Here is a 20,439-nt window from a genome sequence, read left to right on the forward strand (position 1 = left end):
AAGTTTTCTTTACCACAATGCCAAGCAAACCTCAACCTTCCCTTAAAATTGCACATCTTCTGTAATCAGCAGGAATCCACAAAATGTCGACCACTCAGTGTTACCCACTTATACCCACAAAAATGCTACCTCACCTATGTGGCTCGGCCCAGTGCATGTGACAGGCAAGCATCAAGCTAAGGTCAATGGGAGTCTTGCAGAATCATCGCTGCTGTCTAGTGGACTTTCTTCCGCCCTGGGGGCAGATTGGCGGTAAGAACCTCCAATTTGCCTCTAGGGGCAGAAAGACATTTGGGGTGGGGGGAGCATTATCTTATTGCCAAGGGGGCTGCTCCCTCTTCCAAATATAATCCCCAGTTTTCATGTGGGCTTTCTGCCCCCTGCGTCTTTGGAAACACAGCTGCACAATGCATCCATAAAGCAGACCCTCGCATCCCTCATTGACAACAGCCTCGATGATGGACTCTACATCGCAGCCTCGCAGCTCGTTGGAAGGGGTGCCTCTCCCTGACTGAGCAAAGCATCCTTGTAGCCAACTTCACATTGCAAGCCCCTCATCAATGAGATTCTCGACAATGACTCCAGACTTCTCATCACAGCTACACAGCCCCTTAGAACTGATGCATTGTTTCGGCTGTGTAGCACATGTTTGATGCAAATTCTCACAATGCTTGGCAACAAGGCTTTAAAGTACTCATTTCAGCGGGCCAACCTTGGTCTCTGTAGCTGTCCTGCACTCCATCGTGGCTGGTCTGAACTTGTTATTTTGTCCCAGACGGGCTCGACCAGATGTCCACAAATCGCACTTTGTGCTTTTTGGCGCTTCCACTAAAATCTTTAAAACTGTGTGTTTCTGGTTCTACTGATTGGGTTGATGTTGTTTTGGTATTGTATCATTTATTAAAAATTATTCTATTTTTCTAGTCTGCTGTGGGATCCATTTTTGTGTGGTGTTTTCACTTTATTACTGTTTGAAGTGTAAAAAAAATACTTTATACATTGCCTCTAAGATAAGCCTGACTGCTCTGTGCCAAGCTACCATAGGATTGAGCACAGTTTAATTTGAGGTTTCGTGTATGACTTCACCATGACAAGAATTGGTTGCTGCTTGAGAAGGGTTTCACCCCCCTTAATCAGTAACATAATTTTTTACAATATCCCTTAACTCATTAGCCACAAAAGACTGTATAAACCCCTTTATTTGTCATGGTAATATTTTTCTACTTGAAAGATGCCTATCACGAATGCCAGCTTTGTGTACAAGTAATGCGCAAATGTAGGAAGTCAATGTTCATGGTCGTTTCCAAACCAAACAGTAAGAAGTAGCATGAACCAGTTAGAGAGTCGCCGTTTGCCTGCACTAAATGCAAAGAACTATCAGTATACATCATCAATGGCAATCAAGTGGCAGGAACCGCTTCCATCAGCAAGTTTTATGTAATATTCTCGGTACAAACAGGTCTGGGCAGAATCTCAATTATACCAGCCAAGTTCCACTTTACTATAAATAAATGAAATTCCTCGAAATTTCACATTACTTATGTAACTTTGAAAAAAAAAAGTCTTGCAAGATACCAAAAGGAGACTGGTTTGTGCTGCAAATGCCGCCTCAAGAGACATTTTTGCTTGAACCATTCTCCACCCAGTATCGCCAAGACTTTTGTATGCAATGTGCATAATAGAATACAAAAAGCAACACAAGAGCTACCCAAACCACATTTCACTACAAAAGTGTAATTTCACAAAATGTTAATGAAGCTTCACAAGACAAAAATATGCTTTTTCACTCACCACTAGTAAAAAGCTGATGGATGTAAGACATTAACAGAAGTACAAAGAGGCATATTGAACTACTTTTTTTAGATTTATAACACTATTAGGCCTCCTGGCATATACATAGTAATTGTGTGGTGATGCGCTCCAATGCAAGAGTGAGACTAGTTAAGAAATTAATGACTCAATTGGAATTACCAGCTCAGTCCATCCAATGGGAGTCAGTGAAATGCTGACTGTAAAAGTATTCAGAATCACAGCCATTATCATGAGGAGGAGCCAGAAGAGTGGGATATCCACCATGGCGTGTCCACACCAGTATGCAGAAGGGAAGAGGCCAGAAAGACGCAGCTGGGAGAGAACTTTGATCTGGAAAAAATTTAATAGTTCTTGTTAGTAAGATCAGTTTACATATAAAATGCAAAAGTCACCAGCAAGCATATGCTACAAGCATAAACAGTATCAACACTGACATAGAGACCATATATTGGATGTTTGAACTGAGGGGAAGTCTGTATAATAAAAGTTACACAACATCTAATTTATTTTTTGTCTAAATTTACAGGCCCTGGGGAAGTGTTGCTGCGGTGATTATAATTTAATAAAATATTGTTTTTCAATTATTCTATTGTATATTATTAATTTTATGTACATTCGAATATTATTTCAGAAGTATGCAAATTGTGTATTTTTTATTTTAGGTACTGTTAAATATTTTTTAATTAATTGTTAATGGTTGTTTAGTTCAACAATAACATTTATGTTAATGAATTTTATATTTATTAATTGTTTTAACTTCAATTGCTCTTTTAAGTATTTTAATATAATTAATGTTATATATCATTTTTTTGTTTTACATTCAATTTTTTGGGTGTTTCTTGGTTAAAAGAGAAGTAAGTGTATTTATTTTAAATATTTCTATTTTATAGTCTGTGTAATATACCATTTATATTTAATTAGATTTTTCTTTAATAACTATAGTTTGAATTTCAAATATGTTTAAATAGTTTAACTTTTTTTATATTTGAATGTTTTTTCACAAAAGATTATGAGTTGAAAATATAAATCTGACCCTTCCAAAGTCCACCACTATCCCTGCTTTAACTTAGATTGAACTACTCCAAAGTCCAACACTTGCCCTGCTTTTGTCTATGTTGAAGTGGGAGTAGTAAATGGCCCCCTCAAATTCCAACACTTTTCATACTGTTGCTTAGATTGCAGTTGGCATAGTATAGCTGACTCCACCAAAGCCCAACAATGTCCCTTCTATTCTTATGATCAAGTGGCAATAGTACATTTGGTTTAACAAAGTCCAACACTTTCCTTACTGTCGGTCAGATTTGAATGAGAATAGTAAATCTAACCAATAAAAAAGTCCAAAACCTTTTTTTCTTCTCCTTATGTTGATGCTGGAATAGTACATTTGAATGTTAAATACTTTCCCAACTGTTGCTCAGATTGGAGTAGTATATTGGTATAATTAACCCCTCTAAACTCCAACACTTTCCCAATTTCTACTCAGATTGGAGTGAGAATAGTAATTGTAACCACTCCAAAGTTCCACACTGTCTCTACATTTGCTCTCGTTGGAGTGAGAATAATAAATGTGATCCCTTCAAGGTTTCGCACTTTCATTTTTACATTGGAATGTGAAAAGTAAATCTCCCTCCAAAGTCTAATGCTTCTCCTACTTTTTTTTAAGTTAGAGTGTGAATAGTAAATCTAACTCCTTCATCGTTAAACACTATTGTTTATTTAGGATTGTTAATACTTGTTTTATTATTTATTTATAAAAAGTGTTTTTTTTTAATTATCAAAATTAAAGTTTTTTCTGATCTCTCCCCCCCCTCTTGAGATTCCTATGGATGGCTAGATTCCCCCCTCTAGGGGAGCACTTGTTGCTATTTCGATTGAGGATTGCCTTGTGGGTTTGTTTGTGTTTGCTGTGCTTTAAATTTAAAATGGAACCGTATGATGGGGTCTGCATAATGTGGAACGCAACGATGCTGTCGCCTGTAAATGCTCGGCAGCGGCACCATGTGTTTTACAAATGTATACCATATGCTCCTTTTATTGCTAGCGGCCGGCCAGAAGGTTGTAGGCCCATACTTGTACAATTTTTGAGTCCTGTAATAAACGGTTTCAAAAAATAAATAAATAAATAAATAAAAAAAATTAAAGTTTAATTTTGTTGGTCTTGTATTTATTTTTTCACTATCACTTGATCTCTTTTTTTGTTAAATGTTTAGTATTTTTTCCATCACTTATATTTATAATTGTTTCCACATTGTTAAATATATATATGTGTATAAACATCTGTGCGGTGTGGCTTTGGGATCCTGCTTCTCTCCCAGCTATGCCTGTTTGATGGTAGGCTGGTGCGAGGAGCAGGTCCTGAGAGGGACCCACGCAAGACTGTATAATCAACATGTTAAATTTTGGTACAGATACATCGATGATGTTTTTGTGGTGTGGCAAGGCAATGTGAATAATGCACAAACATTTGTTAATACCATCTGCCATGAGAATAAAATGTGGTTGCAACCACAACAGGGATTTTTTAAATGCCCAAGTTGTAGAGCTTGCAAGTTTGGGATCAACACCACCAGTTACGTCACCCCATTCAATGCTAGACCAAAGTTAATTGTGGGCCATTACAATAGCAAAACCGAATTTGCCGTATATGTTCTGGCTTGCACCTGTGGTTTAAGATACGTGGGTAGTACAAAGCTGCAGGTGCACGTCAGAATACTGCAGCATATCCGAGCAATCGTCAATAATGATGATGCTTACCCAGTCGCCAGGCATTTTAAACAATGCCACAACAACAATTTGAGTTGTTTAAACTATTTTGTAATTAGCTCAGTATCAAAACCCCGTAGAGGCGGTAACAGAGAACGACTGTTACGCCAATTAGAATCTCGGTACATTATTGAGCTAGATAGTAAACACCCGAATGGTCTGAATAACACAGAAGACCTTCACAACTTTTTATAAAATAACAAAATCTTTTTTTATAACCTGGTGAACTGGATGGATATATAGTTTTTTTAAAGTTTTTTACAGTTTATAATTAGCATACAGAATGACAACTTTATCACTCATGTACTGATCAGTTTGTAACACAGCTAGCTTCCCCGTGGATAACAGGCAAGATGAACACCACAATTTTTTATAAATAACCATGAAGTTACAATGTTTATTATTAGTTCATCACCAGCCACTATTTCCCTTCATTTTTCTCCTTTTTCTTTTTTCTTTTATATTTATAGTTATGCACCTGAATGCTATGCATTTATGCAGTAGCACTCTGACAGTCATTAAGGTAGCACTTAGCACTTTTTATCACACTATCATACTAATAAAATTAGAATCAATTACAATGATAAGGAGTGAGACATTTGTGCACTTTATATCAATTTAAATAGGTAAACTACCAGTTGAATAACCAATCAATCACAGCATTCTGTTGCACTTATTAACAGTCCATAAGGGTTTTAAGCATTTAAGCAATAATAGGCACAAGGTGTGCTATGTGTTTGGAATTTTATACACAAATATATTTTAATAAATCTGTTTACATATGTATGTATATATATTTATATGTATTTATATTATTTAATTTTGGTTTTTAAGCAACCATGATTTTATCAAACAGTTTTTATTACTATTTAACTCAAGGACTGTTGTATTCATACAAATTAGATTTATATGTGAAACATAATGACTGTGCCGATAATTCACACTATGTGCATACATGTGTGTCCAACTTTGTTTACCAACCTATTACAATGGGGCCATAAAACTCCACGACAATATCAATGGCGAAAAATCAGCTTTTGTAATTCTAAATAACGTTAAGATTGATAGTGTTTTTTCTATGTTTAACACAGGTGAATTTCAGCAAAAGATATAAAAACAGAAAGCGGACTGCGTTTCCGCATGTGATCAAGGGCACTTTGTATGCCGAAACGCGTCATATGGCTTAAGAAATAAAGAAGTTTCAGCCACGAAATGTTGGGTCCGTGACTCCTTGTTCTTGTCCGTGTGATTAAAACAACGTGCAGGAGTCGTCTTGCAAATATATATATATATATATATATATATATATATAGAAGGGCGGAATCCAGCCCAGTAGTGAACTAGTAGAACAAATAAACATTACACTCCAAAGCTGTTCATTTTAGGGTTTTATTAACCACCACTACCACCAACGCGTTTCACCACAAGGGCTTGTTCATGGTTGGGGAAGTCTTTCGCCCATTGCATTTTATACAGTTTTACACTTCTGCCCTCAATGAGGCATTGTGAGATATGTAGTTTACAATGTGTGACATAAAGTACAATTATTTACAAATATTTACAATGCATGCTTTCCATATTAGTGCTTAATCATTAGATTCATGTGATTGCCTTCTGTGATTTCAGCTTTGGTTTTTGCATAGACTTATTACCGGATTCTTATTTTAAATCTGCCTGTGGGTTTAAGATGACTTCCTGTCTTTGTTGGAAATTTAGTGTCTCCCTAGACAAACATACAAGTAGTTCAATGATGTTGTCTACCACAGTGTTCATGATATTATGAGTCTTTCTTGTCACCTGAGTGGCTTTGTTTTTGCTTCCGGTGTTCTGTGATTTGACCTTTGCACGTCTATTCACCACTTGAGTAGTTCAAGGATGTCATATTATCACAGTCTTGGTAGTTTGCTGGTAAATCAATTCTAGCCTAAGTGGCTTGATTGCATTTTTGGCCTTTGTTATTTCCGCCTTAGTGGCGTGGTTAATACCCTAGTTGAATCTTATTTGTTGTATTTATTATTTTCCTTTTTTGGAGATGGTTTGACATGACAATTTCCCATACTTTTTTCTTTTTTAGTCCTTTACAAGTGTACATGGAGATCTTCTTCCTCATTGAGGCCATGTGGTTGTTTTGTTCTGAATTTGATGATTAGTTTGGATTCCAGTCTTCCCAGTTGTAGTGTTCTATCTCCTCCCCTGTCATGGGTTGGGACGTGACCTATTCCATAATATCTCATGTTTTTCCAAGTAAAATTCTTGTGAGATTCAAAGTGTTTCATCATGGCATAGTTGGTGTCGCCATTGGATACTGCCCTGATGTGTTGCAGTATCCTTTTTCTCAGGGGGCAGATGGTGCTTCCAATATAATGTTTTCCACAGTCACATTTTATCATGTATACCAAAGTCACATGTTATCATGTATACCACATAAGTAGTTCCGCACGTGATTCTGTGCATTATTGTGAATTGTTTCTTGCGGAAGTCCATCAATTGTTTCATATTTTTCCAACTTGACAGCTTTGCATTTGTTGCATTTAGTAAATCCCTTCTGGCGGTTTGATAGCCAAGTCTCTTTTTGTTCTCTTGTGAAGTGGCTTCTTTTTAGTTTGTCTTTTAGTGATGGAGCTTTTCTGAAGGATATCTCTACATTGTCACTCAAGCTTGTGCCAATGTCTGGGTCTTTCCTTATTATGTTCCAATATTTGTTTATTATTTTTCTTATGAAATTATGAATCTTACTTTCTTGTTATCGTCATCGCTTTTGTTTTTGTTTGTCAGCTTTTCTAGTTGTGTTAGGTTTTCAGTTTGTCTTTTGCCCTTCTCAATGTCAAGTTTTCGATATCCTCTATGTTTGAAATTGTCTGATGTTTCCCTGGCTTTTTCTTTGAAGACATTATCATCAGTGCAAATTCTTCGCATCCTCAGGAACTCACCATATGGGATACTTTTCAGTAAGGCGCGCTAGTGAAAACTAGTTCCATGTAGGATGCTATTCATAGCAGTTGGTTTCCTGTATGTGGTTGTTTTTATCTCATCGTTCTCAATGTAGACCGTGAGCTCCAGGAATTGTATTTCCTTGTTGTTGGTGTTACATGTGAACGATAGGCCCACATCGTTATTGTTCAGTTTGCAAAAATATTCCTGGAATTCCGTGTTCTTACCATTCCATATTATAAATAGGTCATCTATAAACCTCAGCCAAAGGTGGATCCAGTCCATGTATTGTTCATTGCCTTCTCCCCAAGCTATCATCTTTGCCCACCATTCCATGGTGAGATTTGCATAGCTCAGGAAAAATTAAACCCCCATGGTGGTTCCGCAGGTTTGTAGATACATGTGTTTGTCAAACAAAAATATGTTGTTGCTTAAGCAGAGCTCTGTCATCTCCATTATGGTTTCTGATTGATCCACATATTGTATATTCCATTGTGATAGGAAATATTTAATTGCTTTCAATCCTATTTCGGGACTTATAGATGTATGTAAAGATATTACATCAATCAGGACCAACAGCAGTCCCTTGTGTCATGTGATGTTGGCCAGATGTTTTAGGAAGTCCCCAGTAACTTTTATATATGTATTGAGAGTCGTTGCCAAAGGAGCCAATGTCTTGTCAATGTATATTGATAGGTTTTCATAAAGTGAGCCACAGCTTGAGATGATTGGTCTGCATGGTGGGTTTATCAGTGTTTTGGGAATTTTGGTAAGGAAATATATTGTTGGAATTATTGGGCTGTCATTGGTTAAATAGCTGGCTTCATCATCGCTGATGACGCACTTATCTCTCCAGTATACAGAATAAGTTTGATCCGCACACTAGTAGTAATGAACAACTTCACAGAATGATTTTTTTACAAGAGACTTCATCTGAGCACTTTTGAGGCTTCACAGAACCAGTTGTGTTGATATAAGAAATAACTCAGGTACTATTGTCGTTTTAGAGCAATGTGCTGGGAAAGACAGTTTTATTCTGAGCACATATTAGGCTCCAGAATCCCGCTATTTGCATGTACGGTATACTGTTATCACATTCAGGTTTTGTCGGTCAATGTCAACCTCAGCATCTATTCAATGAAATTCAGGGCATATGTCTACCCTTCTACAGCTTATTGCGCTAAAACGACAATAGTACCTGAGTTATTTCTTATATCCACACAACTGGTTCTGTGAAGCCTCAAAAGTGCTCAGAAAAAGCCTCTTCTTTTTCATTGTACCTGTGGAACATATACACTTATGTACTTGAAAGAATTTTGGATGAGCCCTGAAGAAGTCCTATAAGAGGACGAAACGCGTTGGCTACCCTTTGAAGAAAACAAGAATAAAGAATAAAGGAACATTCGTAAAAAATAATCCTGTGAAGTTGTTCATTACTACTAGTGTGTGCTGAGCAAAAGTTTTCTGTATATTGTTGATGTGAATTTGTTCACAGACAAGAAACTATGAGGTCTTGTTTCTTTTGATGCTTGCACCACACAATATTAATCTCCAGTTATATAAATAAGTGCGGTTACATATCCAAGACCTCTATTGTGAATCGCCTACTTATCTCTCCAGGTCATTATTTTTTGTTTGTAACTGATTGTTAGATCATTAATTGGATTCTTTTTTAGGTTAGTGTATTTGCTTTTATCATTTAACTGTCTTTTTGCCTCTTTGTTATATTGGGTTCTTTCCATGTTCACAATGTTTCCCCCTTTATTGGCTGGCTTTATCATAATTGAGTCACATTCCATTAATTCCTTTCGGGCTTTTCGTTCGCCTTTTGTTAATTTTTTTTTATTGTTTGGTTTGACATTTTTTAATTTTCTCCAAATCTGAGATTACCAAGTCATGGTAAGTGTCAATTCTGTTACCCGGAGGTAAATTTGGACAGAACTTTGATTTGCCTCTCAGGTTGATATTGTAATGTCCACAGGTGTCAATTTCCAATTGAACAAGAATTTGGCTAGTGGTTATTTGATTCTCTTCTAAATCATGCATCAATTCATATGAAGTGACCACATCAGGAATTTGTACGATCATTATGATCATTGCAGGGGTTTCTTTGGTGTTCTTGGTTGGTAGTTTCTTTTGGCAAATACCTTTGCCAGTTTTAGTTTACGTATAAATTTGTAGATATCGATCTTAATTTCCGTGTCATGGTGTTGTTCCGGGCAAAAGGTTAGTCCTTTGTTAAGGAGGGTTGTCTGATCTTTACTTAATTTTAACTTTGGCAAATTTACAATGTAGTTTTCATTGTTATGGTCATTCATTTCTTCTGTCTGTTTCGGAGTGGGTATTTGTCTTTTTTGGCCACTCCCTTTCATGCATTACTGTTTCCGGGTTTGCTTGCTGATCTTGCCTCTGATCTTCCCCTTCCATGTCCTCTCCCTCTGCCTCTGTTTGTACCAGGTCATTGGTCTATATATAGACTTTTCATCTCCTCTAAAAAAGACGTCTTGGAATTCTAGAGGTGCTTTGTTCTCCTTCACTGGCATCCGTGTCTGATTCCCTTACTGTGTTATCTGATTCCATTGCTGGGGCTATTTGGTTCTTCATTTGTTGTTTTAAGACATCAAAACATTTTGTTAATGTCCGGATTGTGCCCACTTTGTAATACCTCTCATCTCTTATAAATTTCTGATGTTTCCTTTCTTCAACCTCTTTTTCATATTTGTCTAATCTTTCTTTCATTTCTTTCCTTAACTTTGATGTTTCATTGTCTTTTTTTAGAGATTGTATTTGAGACTCTAATCAGCTTACGGTTTTGAAAATCTCATCTATGCCTTGTTTGGTGTATTTGACTATGATTAAAATCATATTGTTTAAATAATGCATATTGTTCCTACCCCGTTCTTCAAGCATTTCAAGTCTTGTATCTGGATGGTTCGGAAGGGTAAATATTCGTAAGCCTTGTGGCACTCTGTCTAATTCCATATATTTTTCCATTGTTATGACTTCCCAGCTCTTTGAAAGACTCATAACATCATGAACACTCAGAGACGTTGTAAGGCATGGGCAAAGTGGGCTCTGGCCCAGGGCCCCAATCTTTAAGGGGGGCCCCTGATAGAGCCAGCTAGGTTCTGCAGAGAGTCTAGCCCTGATGATCTTGAATAATTCTTAAACATATTGTTTCAAATACCGTTATTCCCTTAATTTATTTTAAATGTGGATGATGTGTGAGAGTCTTGCAACATCCATAAAAAACGTTTCTTTTAGAGCAAAGCATGACCTCGCACATGAAAAATGGGAGGGTGGCACACAGGTTATTTGCATTAATAATAGTGAGTTGCTGCTGTGTTTTATTCACAGCACCCATCACTATCCCTATTAGATGTAAACACGTTTATAATTTGGCTGACTGTGCCTGTGCACTGTCTGTGACCTGGCCAAAGAGGGCATAAAAGAGCTGAAGCTGGATCAGAAATTCAAAACTGTTCCGAACAGGGGCCCCCCAAAATACGATTGGCCCAGGGCCCCTAATATCCTTAAGATGTCCATGTGAACACTGTGGTAGACAACATAATTGAACTACTTGTATGTTTGTCTAGGGAGACACTAAATTGCCAACAAAGACATGAAGTCATCTTAAACCCACAGGCAGATTTAAAATAGGAACTTGGTAATAAGCCTATGCAAAAACCAAAGCTGAAATCACAGAAGGCAATCTCATGCATCTAATGATTAATCATTAATATGGAAAGCATGCATTGTAAATATTTGTAAATAATTGTACATTATGTCATACATTGTAAACTACATATCCCACAATGCCTCATTGAGGGCAGAAGTGGAAAACTATATAAAATGCAATGGGAGAAAGACTTCCCCAACTGTGAACAAGCCCTTGTGGTGAAACGCGTTGGTGGTAGTGGTGGTTAATAAAACCCTAAAATGAACAGCTTTGGAGTGCAACATTTATTTGTTCTACTAGTTTACTACTGTGCTGGATTCCGCCCTTCTTTATGTCTGCACCGGATGGCAGAGCGCGCTGTTTAAAGGAGTCATATTGCTAACCAAAATATATATATTCCTTCTTTCTGCACCTTTCCTGCCTGTTTCTGCATCCCTCATACCTCTTTCTGCACCCCTCTTCCCTATTTCTCCACCTCTATTGCTTCTTTCTGCACTTCTCTTCCTTCTTTCTGCACTGCTCTTGCCTTTTTCTGCACCCCTGTTCCCTATTTCTCCACCTCTCTTGCCTCTTTCTGCACCTCTGTTGGTTCTTTCTGCACTGCTCTTGCTTTTTTCTGCACCTCTGACGTAGTGTTAGTTTTAATTTCCCTGCCCTATTATGTACTAGGGCCTTACAGGAGAGGTCATGCCAATCACTGGTGTACCCCAACCCATAGTGTACCCTAGTGTATGTAGCTAGAGAAATAGGGAAGAGGGGTGCAGAAAGAGGTATGAGGGATGCAGAAATTTGCAAAAGAGGTGCAGAAAGAGACAGGAGGGATGAAGAAAGAAGGAAGAGAAGTGCAGAAAGAAGCAACTGAGGTGCTGAAAGAGGCGCAAAGGTTGCAGAAAGAGGCAAGAGAAATGCAGAAAGAAGCAACAGAGAAAGAAACAACAGAGATGCAGAAAAAGGCAGGAAAGGGGCAGGAAGAGGGAACAAGGGTGCAAATAGAGGCAAGAGAGGTACGGAAAGAGGCAAGAGGGGTGCAGAAAGAAGCAACTGAGGTGCAGAAAGAGGCAACAGAGGTGCAGAAAAAGGCAAGTGAGGTGCAGAAACAAGCAAGAGAAGTACAGAAAGAGGCAAGAGAATTGCTGAAAGAAGCAACAGAGGTGTAGGAATAAACAAGAGAAGTGCAGAGAGAGGCAATTGAGGTGCAGGAAAAAGCAAGAGCAGTACAGAAAGAAGCAAAAGAGGTGCAAAAAGAGGTAAAAGGGGTACAAAAAGAGGTTGTGGAGGTGCACAAAGAGGCAAGAAATGTACAACAAGAGACAGGAGCGGTATAGAAAGAAGGAAGAGAAGTGTAGAAAGAGGCAAGTATGGTGCAGAAAGAAGCAAGAGCAGTGCAGATAGAATCAACAGAGGTGCAAAAAGAGGTAAGAGGGGTTCAGAAAAAGGTAGGATTGGTAGAAAAAGAGGCAAGACAAGTACACGAAGATGGCAGGCGGGATGCAGAAAGAAGGAAGAGAATGGCAGAAAGAAGCTACAGGTGCTGAAAGAGGCACAATGGGTGCAGAAAGAGCAAGAGAAGTGCAGAAAGAAGCAACAGGGGTGTAGAAAGGAGCAAGAGAAGTGCAGAAAGAGGCAAATGAGGTGCAGAAAGAAGCAAGAGCAGTTCAGAAAGAGCCAACATCAGTGCAAAAAGAGGCAAGACGGGTGTAGGAAGAGGTAGGAAAGGTGCACAAAGAGGCAAGAAAGGTAAAGAAAGAGGCAGGAGGGGTACAGAAAGAAGGAAGAGAAGTGGAGAAAGAGGCTAGAGAATTGCTGAAAGAAGCAACAGAGGTATGGAAAGAAACAACAGAAGTACAAAAAGAGGCAAGAGTGGTGCAGATTAAGGAAGGAGAGGTACACAAAGAGGCAAGACAAGTACAGAAAGAGGCAGGAGGGGTGCAGAAAGGAGGAAGAGAAATGCAGAAAGGAGCAACAGGTGCTGAAAGAGGCGCGATGGGTGCAAAAAGAGCAAGAGAATAACAGAAAGAAGCAACAGAGGTATAGAAAGAGGGAAGAGAGGTACAGAAACAGGCAGCAACGGTACAGAAAGAGGGAACAGGGGTGCAGAAATATGCAAGAGAGGTGCAGTAAGAGAAAAAGGGGTGCAAAAATAGGCAAGAGGGGAGCAGAAAGAAGCAAGAGAAGTGCAGAAAGATACGTGCAGAAAGAGACAACAGGTGTGCAGAAAGAGACAACAGGGGTGCAGAAAGAAGCAAGAGAGGTGCAATAACAGGCAGTAGAAGTGCAGAAAGAGGCACGAAAGTTGCAGAAACAGGCAAAAGGGGTGCAGAAAGAGGGAACAGGTGTGCAGAGAGAGACAAGAGAGGTGTAGAAAGAGGGATGAGGGGTACAGAAAGAAGAAAGTGAGTTTCAGAAAGAAGACAGTGAGGTGCAAAAAGAGGAAGAAAAGTGCAGAAAGATGCAAGAGAAATGCAGAAAGAGGCAAGAGAGGGACAGAAAGAAGAGAGGTTTGTGGACCATAAGTACCAATTTAACACCCACATTTAGCAATAAGTAACATATGACCATTCCAGCTCTGCATGGGCCTTCCACCACGCTGTAACACGTGAAGCTGTATTTTTGGAAACATTTGAGCCATTTGAGCTAGAAACAAGGCTTTTTTTGTTTAAATCTGTAGATTAGGAAGCAGATGATGGAATATTTGGCAAATGTGTAAAATGTATAATTAGGTGACATTTGGTGCAGCCGAACACTCGCACATTTCCAGTGGCCCTGCTAATACCTCTGACTGGGTCCAGAAGTGCTCCTCAGTTGTTCCTTTTTTTTTGTCTCATTGAGTTTATAGTTAGCTTCTATGGAAACGAGGAAGACTAAACCTAAAGTTACAACTCCACAACACAGACTACCATACCACATAATTATTCTCCATTTCCACAGAAACAGACAGGGGACAAAGCAAAATCCCACCCACAACAAGAAGCCTCCCACAACAACAACAGAGAGAGGACTTCCACTGTAGTCATCTAGACATCGAGACATTGGTGTTTATACCCCAACCTCCTAAACTTACTGCATAAAATAAATATATATATATATATATATATATATATATATATATATATATATATATATATATATATATATATATATATGTATCTGTTTGTTTATAAATACATATGTGTGTGTGTATGTATATGGACGAGGGAGCTCCTTCAGCAGCATACCTTGAATCTAGAACAGAATTACAAGCTCATACCTCCTCGCAAACTGACCACCGGGGCTGAAACTTTTTATATCCCCCCAGCATGGCTGAACTGTGCCTGTCCTCCACGGGAGCCAACTATTACACCGTGATCTGCCCCCCTAATCTCTCCAAATCTGCCTCCAAAACCCTTAAACACTCCATCCTGAAAAATCATCCTGAAACGCTGATATCTGACCATCGTCTCTGCGTAAACCAAGGCACTGTCATCAACGACCTCATCTTCCATTCCAGGAAAACGTCCCTCTGGTGCAATGCCTTCTCAAGCCTCCTCAAAGTTCAAGAAACAAGGGACATCCCTCACGGAAAAAAACTCACAATCACTCCTTCTGCAAATCTGCGTGCAGACCTTACCATCACCTTATACAACAGCGGCACCATCCTGATTCAAGGGCCTCCCAAAAACCTCATCAAATTTGCAGACCTCTTCACCCTCCTTAAAAAACATATTCACAACTCAGCTCAGTCCCCACTCCGGCCACTCCTCCCTGCACCCACTCCTCCTAGTATACCCTGCATCTCACCAACCACTCCTGCCAATGACCCTGCCTTGGGGGGACCCGGCCCTGCCAGTGACCATGCCTTGGGGGGACCCGGCCCTGCCTCCTTGTCACCCATGCCTGCCATCCACTATGCCCCATTACCACCACACCCAGCCCTCCCAGGAATCCCCTCTCCATCGAACACCGAAGCTCCCCCTAGGATCCTCCCTTCTTGTCTACCCAGCCCCACCATCACACCTCCAGCATTCACCAGAAGCATCCCCAAACCCTTAACCTCCGGCCACCGGCCCCCTGTAACCACCGTTAGGGATCACAATACTGATTTGGAAACACCTCATTTGGCCAAGAACCCTGGTTGAGTTAACCCCTCCGCCAGGTTGCATTTTCAATCTGACAAAATTGCTCCCACCCGCTTGGCCCCTTGCCCACAAGACCCCCCTTCACATAGGGACACGGATCAACCTAACCCCCCTCACTCTATCCCATTAGCACACCGGCTTCCAGCCCTCAGCCCACCTAAACCCACCTCGAGGCTACCTGAACATACCGTCAGAACGGCTCAGTCTTTCCCTATAGCTCACCTGCCATCAGCCCTCAGCCCGCCTGATCACACCGCTAGGTTACCTGAACATACCATCAGAACCGTGCCCTGGCAACGGGCCTCAGGCCTACCAGAACTCACCTCTCTTTATGATATTGATATTCTCCACCGCAGATCCTCAGAGTTAACACTGAGCATTCACAAATCGATTTTGGACCTAAAGCACCTCCTTCACATCACTGAACTCTCCTTCTCCAAACTATGGCTCTCACAGACTGTGACTCACATCCCCTTCACGAAGCCCCTCCTTCACCCTCTACCTCTATCCCAGAGACACCTGCGCCCTCGCAAGCAACCCTGCCTCCTCTCTGAGGAGGAAATTCTTGCTCTCCTCTTCACCTACAAACCCTCCCCTGGCATGATCAATCCCTCAGAACTCACGGAGGAAGAAGTAGTTGACCTCCTACGTAGATACGACTCTGCCCTCATAGCCCCATGCCCTTTAGATCCGGAAGGAGAACACCCTTTCTGCACGGTTGCAACCAACCCTAACAGAGCTGCTACCCACCGCGTCTGAGGGGTGGTCAATATCAGCCTAGCTAAAGTTCCCACCTCTGCCTCTACTGTCGACACCCACTTCTACCCCTCCCTAGCCGGCCTCCTAATAAACTGCCGGCCAGCTGTAAAGCATGCATCCCATGTCGCCGACCTCATCATGAAACATAAATTGGACCTTGCGATCCTGACTGAATCTTGGCTCAAGGATTCCTCATCACCCTACCTTGACCTCTTAGTCCCGCCCAACTATAGCATCGTAAGGTTGGACAGGCCCTCAAAGAAAAAGGGGGGCGGCATTGCCTGTATCTACCGCTCCAACCTCCTTGTTACGGAACTGCCGGTGGACCCCACAGACTCTTGCGAATATCTCACACTCGCCATCTCCAACAACACCTCACTGCTGTGCAAACTGCACATCTTTTACCACCCCCCCAGCAAAAATGACAGCTTTACGGACCTCCTCATGGAAATCATCACTGCTAAGGTGTCCCCAAGCTCTAACGACATTTTTCTTGGTGACTTTAACTTGCATTGGAACGATCCTAAAGATCCTCAGGTCAATGCAATCAGAGTCCTCTTGGCCGATCTAGCCCTTACCCAAGCCTGCTCCCTCCCCACTCACGTGAAAGGGGCCACCCTCGACTGGATCATTCCTAAGAAATCAGTAGTCAAACTTATCTCCATTGATCCTTGTGAGCGGTCTGATCACTATGCCATCACCTTCCTCCTGCCCAGCACTCGCAAATCATGGGCCCCCCAACCTGTGATTCCCAAACGATGGGTCAGGGACACCAAGAACCTCGACCACGAGAAATTGGCAGCTCGTTGTGAGTCTGACCCCCCCCCCCCTCCACAGTGCACAGCGGTCGCAAACCTAGCGGACCACTACTCCTCCACCATATCCGACATTCTTGATGACCTGGCACTGCTAAAACTAAAAAGAACGCAGATCAAAGACAGAAATCCCTGGTTCAGTGGATCCCTCAACAAGGAGAGGAGATCCCTGCGACAGTCTGAACAAATCTGGAAAAAACACCCATCTGCAGCACATCTAAAACTCCTTCGCCAGGCCAGAAATGCCTACAATAAGAAAATACTCAACACAAAAAAATAATTCTTCAGAACTGAACTGGAAAATGTGAATAATCGTCCTCGCAAGCTGTTCGACTTGGTCAAACACCAATCCAACAAACTAGTGAAATCTGCCAAAGAAACACCGAAACCCTTAGGGGCCGATTCACAGAACTAACTTAAGACAAAATCCTAAACTTACTACTTTTGGTATTCACAGAAGTTAGGATTTTGTCTTAAGTTTGTCTTAAGACAAACTTAAGACAGACTTAAGACAGACTTAAGACAGACTTAAGACAGACTTAAGACAGACTTAAGACAGACTTAAGACAAACTTAAGACAGACTTAAGACAGACTTAAGACAGACTTAAGACAAACTTAAGACAAAATCCTAACTTAAGTCTGTCTTAAGTCTGTCTTAAGTCTGTCTTAAGTCTGTCTTAAGCCTGTCTTAATCTGTCTTAAGTTTGTCTTAAGACAAACTTAAGACAAAATCCTAACTTCTGTGAATACCAAAAGTAGTAAGTTTAGGATTTTGTCTTAAGTTAGTTCTGTGAATCGGGCCCTTAATATCAAGTGAGGAATTCTCTTCCTTCTTCTGTGACAAAATCTCGGCCCTAAGAAATGAGCTTAAATCTGCAACCCACCACCAAAATCAAAATCAGCCAGCTCCACCTCTTCTCTCCCTGTTGTCCTCCCAAACCTCACCCAAAAACCTAGCACACTGGTCCAACTTTAATCTATATGACGATCAATCTAGCTCGAAAATTCTTGCCTCCCTAAAACCAAACAATCACTTTAATGATCCTCTCCCCTCTAACTGCCTAGCTGCTGCCTCCAAGGCCATCATCCCTTCCTGGACCTCAATAATCAACGCCTCCCTCCCACAGGGCTCAATTCCTGACTCGCTCAAGGCGGGCCAGATTGTCCCCATCCTAAAAAAACCTACGCTGGACCCTGCCTCCGCCGAGAACTATAGACCCATTTCCAACATCCCACTCCTTGCCAAAGTTCTGGAAAAATGTGTGCAACAGCAGCTAAGCCTTCACATCAACAACTTTCACCTGCTGGATGACTTTCAATCAGGCTTCAGACCGGGACACAGCACAGAAACCACCCTCCTCCACATTGTTGATGATGCTTTCCAAGCCCTAGACCTAGGCAAAACCTGTCTCCTAATCCTTCTAGACCTTTCCTCCGCCTTTGATACAGTGAACCACAAAATTCTCCTTGAACGCCTCAAATTCAGGATGGGGTTGGAGGGCACCGTCCTTGAATGGTTTAGATCCTTCCTCCAAAACCGCTCACAAAGAGTCCTCATCAATGGTGATCTATCCGCCCCCTCTCCAGTTTCTGTGGTAGTCCCCCAAGGATCAACCCTCTCCCCTACCCTTTTCAACCTTTATCTTGAACCTCTCACCGAGGTCCTTCGTGCCGCCAACATCTCCTACCTTATGTACGCCGACGACACACAGGTCTACATAAAAATCTCTTCCCCTCAGGACATTTCCTCCCTAAACAAGGCACTGAAGCTAACAGTCCACTGGCTCACTGCCAACCAGCTTAAACTCAACGCAAACAAAACCGAATTCCTTCTGATCACCCCACCCAAACCAAATCCAGACATCCAGGAATGGATCAAGACAATCACAGCACTAAACTGCCCTCCTACCATTGTTGACTCGGCAAAATCCCTGGGAATAACCCTTGACGGCAGCTTGAATATGCATAGCCATATAAACGCGATGGCCAAAACGGCTAGATTCCACCTGAGCTACCTAAGAAACCTAAAACCCTTCCTCGATAGGTCCGACCTTAAAATGGCAACCCAGGCCCTAGTCATCTCCAGACTTGAATATGGATGCTCTACTCTCGCAGGGCTACCCAAGAACTCTCTGGCCCCACTGAAAGCCTGCCTCAACACCGCTGCCAGACTCATAACAGGCTCAAAAAAATGGGACCACATCCCTCCCCACCTCAAAGCTCTGAACTGGCTTCCCCTGGAGGCCAGAATACAATTTAAACTGGCTTACATAACTCCCAAAGCTCTGTACGCGAACTCACCAACATTTCTTGCACAAAAACTCGTGATATCCGGACAGGCCAGAAATTCCCGATCTGCCAAAAACCTGCTGTTGCAGCCAGCACACTTCCGGAAGAAAAAAACCTACAATCAAGCCTTCTCTGGAGCCGCTCCAAGAATCTGGAACTCTCTCCCACCCTCCATTAGAAGACTCCCGTCCTTGGCACACTTTAAGAAGGAGACCAAAACTTTCTTAATGGAAAAATACCTCATCGAGCGAACTCTTTACAATCACCTCATAGATTTGCCTCTTGTACCTTATAACTACCTGCTCTCATTTTTTTAGCCCAAATGTAGCGTCAACCTCAGCTATGGTGCACCTCGTGGATTGGAAACCTTTTTATTTTTATTCTGCATGCTTCAATTTCTCTCCCTCATGTAGCTTGGACTTTAAACTGCGTGCTGCTCCTGTATCCCTTTCTCTCCCAATGTGCTCCCTCCCATCCTTATGTTTTATTCCCCCCCCCTTCAATCCTGTAAAGCGCTCTGATACCCTCATGGGTCTGGTTCGCGCTCTATAAAACTATAAAAATAAATTAAAAAAAAAAACATAATCCCACTCCACATAATTCCTATTCACTTAATACCACATACTTTCTATCCACATAATTTCACTGCACAACATACCACATAATCCCACTACACAGAACGTATATCCACTTCCCTACAAAAAACATTAGTAAAAAACTTTTACATTTACAACACCAATAGCTCTAACTCTTGCAAATGCAAAACATATTACATAGCAAATGCTTCTTTAACTTGTAGTCGCATTTGCAGAGTGGTGGAGAAAGGGGGCCGGGCCTCCGACCAGCGCTCAGGAATTCCACTCCATTGGACTTACAGGAGGTACCAGGAGGGCTTATTGGCCCCCAAAGTCACTCAGGAGTAAAGTGGACTTCATCACCCAACCAGTAGTGTGCCAGAAGGCATGTTTGCAGAGTGGTGGAGAAAGGGGGGTGGCCTCTGAAGACCTCTTAGCAAGGTAGACCTCTGTCCTTGGGGGCCAACTACCCCTCCTATTACCTACAGTAAGTCCCACACAGCAGGATTGCTAAGTTCTCATAGCAGGCCATGCCCCCTTTCCCCACCACTCTGCAAACGCGTTCCATGGCGTGCTCTTGGATTGGGATTGAAGTCCCCTTCACTGCTGGGGGTCCTTAGGGGCCAACTAGCCTACCTATTACCTCCAGTAAACCCCACACGGTGGGATTGCTAAGAGGTGGACCCAGGCCACGCCTCCT

The 20,439-nt window shown here is 41.4% G+C and overlaps 1 protein-coding gene across 5 annotated transcripts in view; it reads right to left on the bottom strand.

The window, feature by feature from the left end:
• LOC146810317 (ATP-binding cassette sub-family A member 10-like) overlaps positions 1-20,439 on the bottom strand; it is a 1,555,322-nt gene that overhangs the window by 399,921 nt on the left and 1,134,962 nt on the right. For all 5 annotated transcript variants that reach the window (XM_085617313.1, XM_085617310.1, XM_085617311.1 and 2 more), the window contains one exon: positions 1,972-2,142. In XM_085617313.1, the coding sequence (XP_085473439.1) occupies positions 1,972-2,142 (171 nt within the window). The remainder of the gene's footprint in view (positions 1-1,971; positions 2,143-20,439) is intronic.

This window comes from Triturus cristatus, chromosome 7, assembly GCF_964204655.1.
Source record: "Triturus cristatus chromosome 7, aTriCri1.1, whole genome shotgun sequence".
NCBI lineage: Eukaryota > Metazoa > Chordata > Amphibia > Caudata > Salamandridae > Triturus > Triturus cristatus.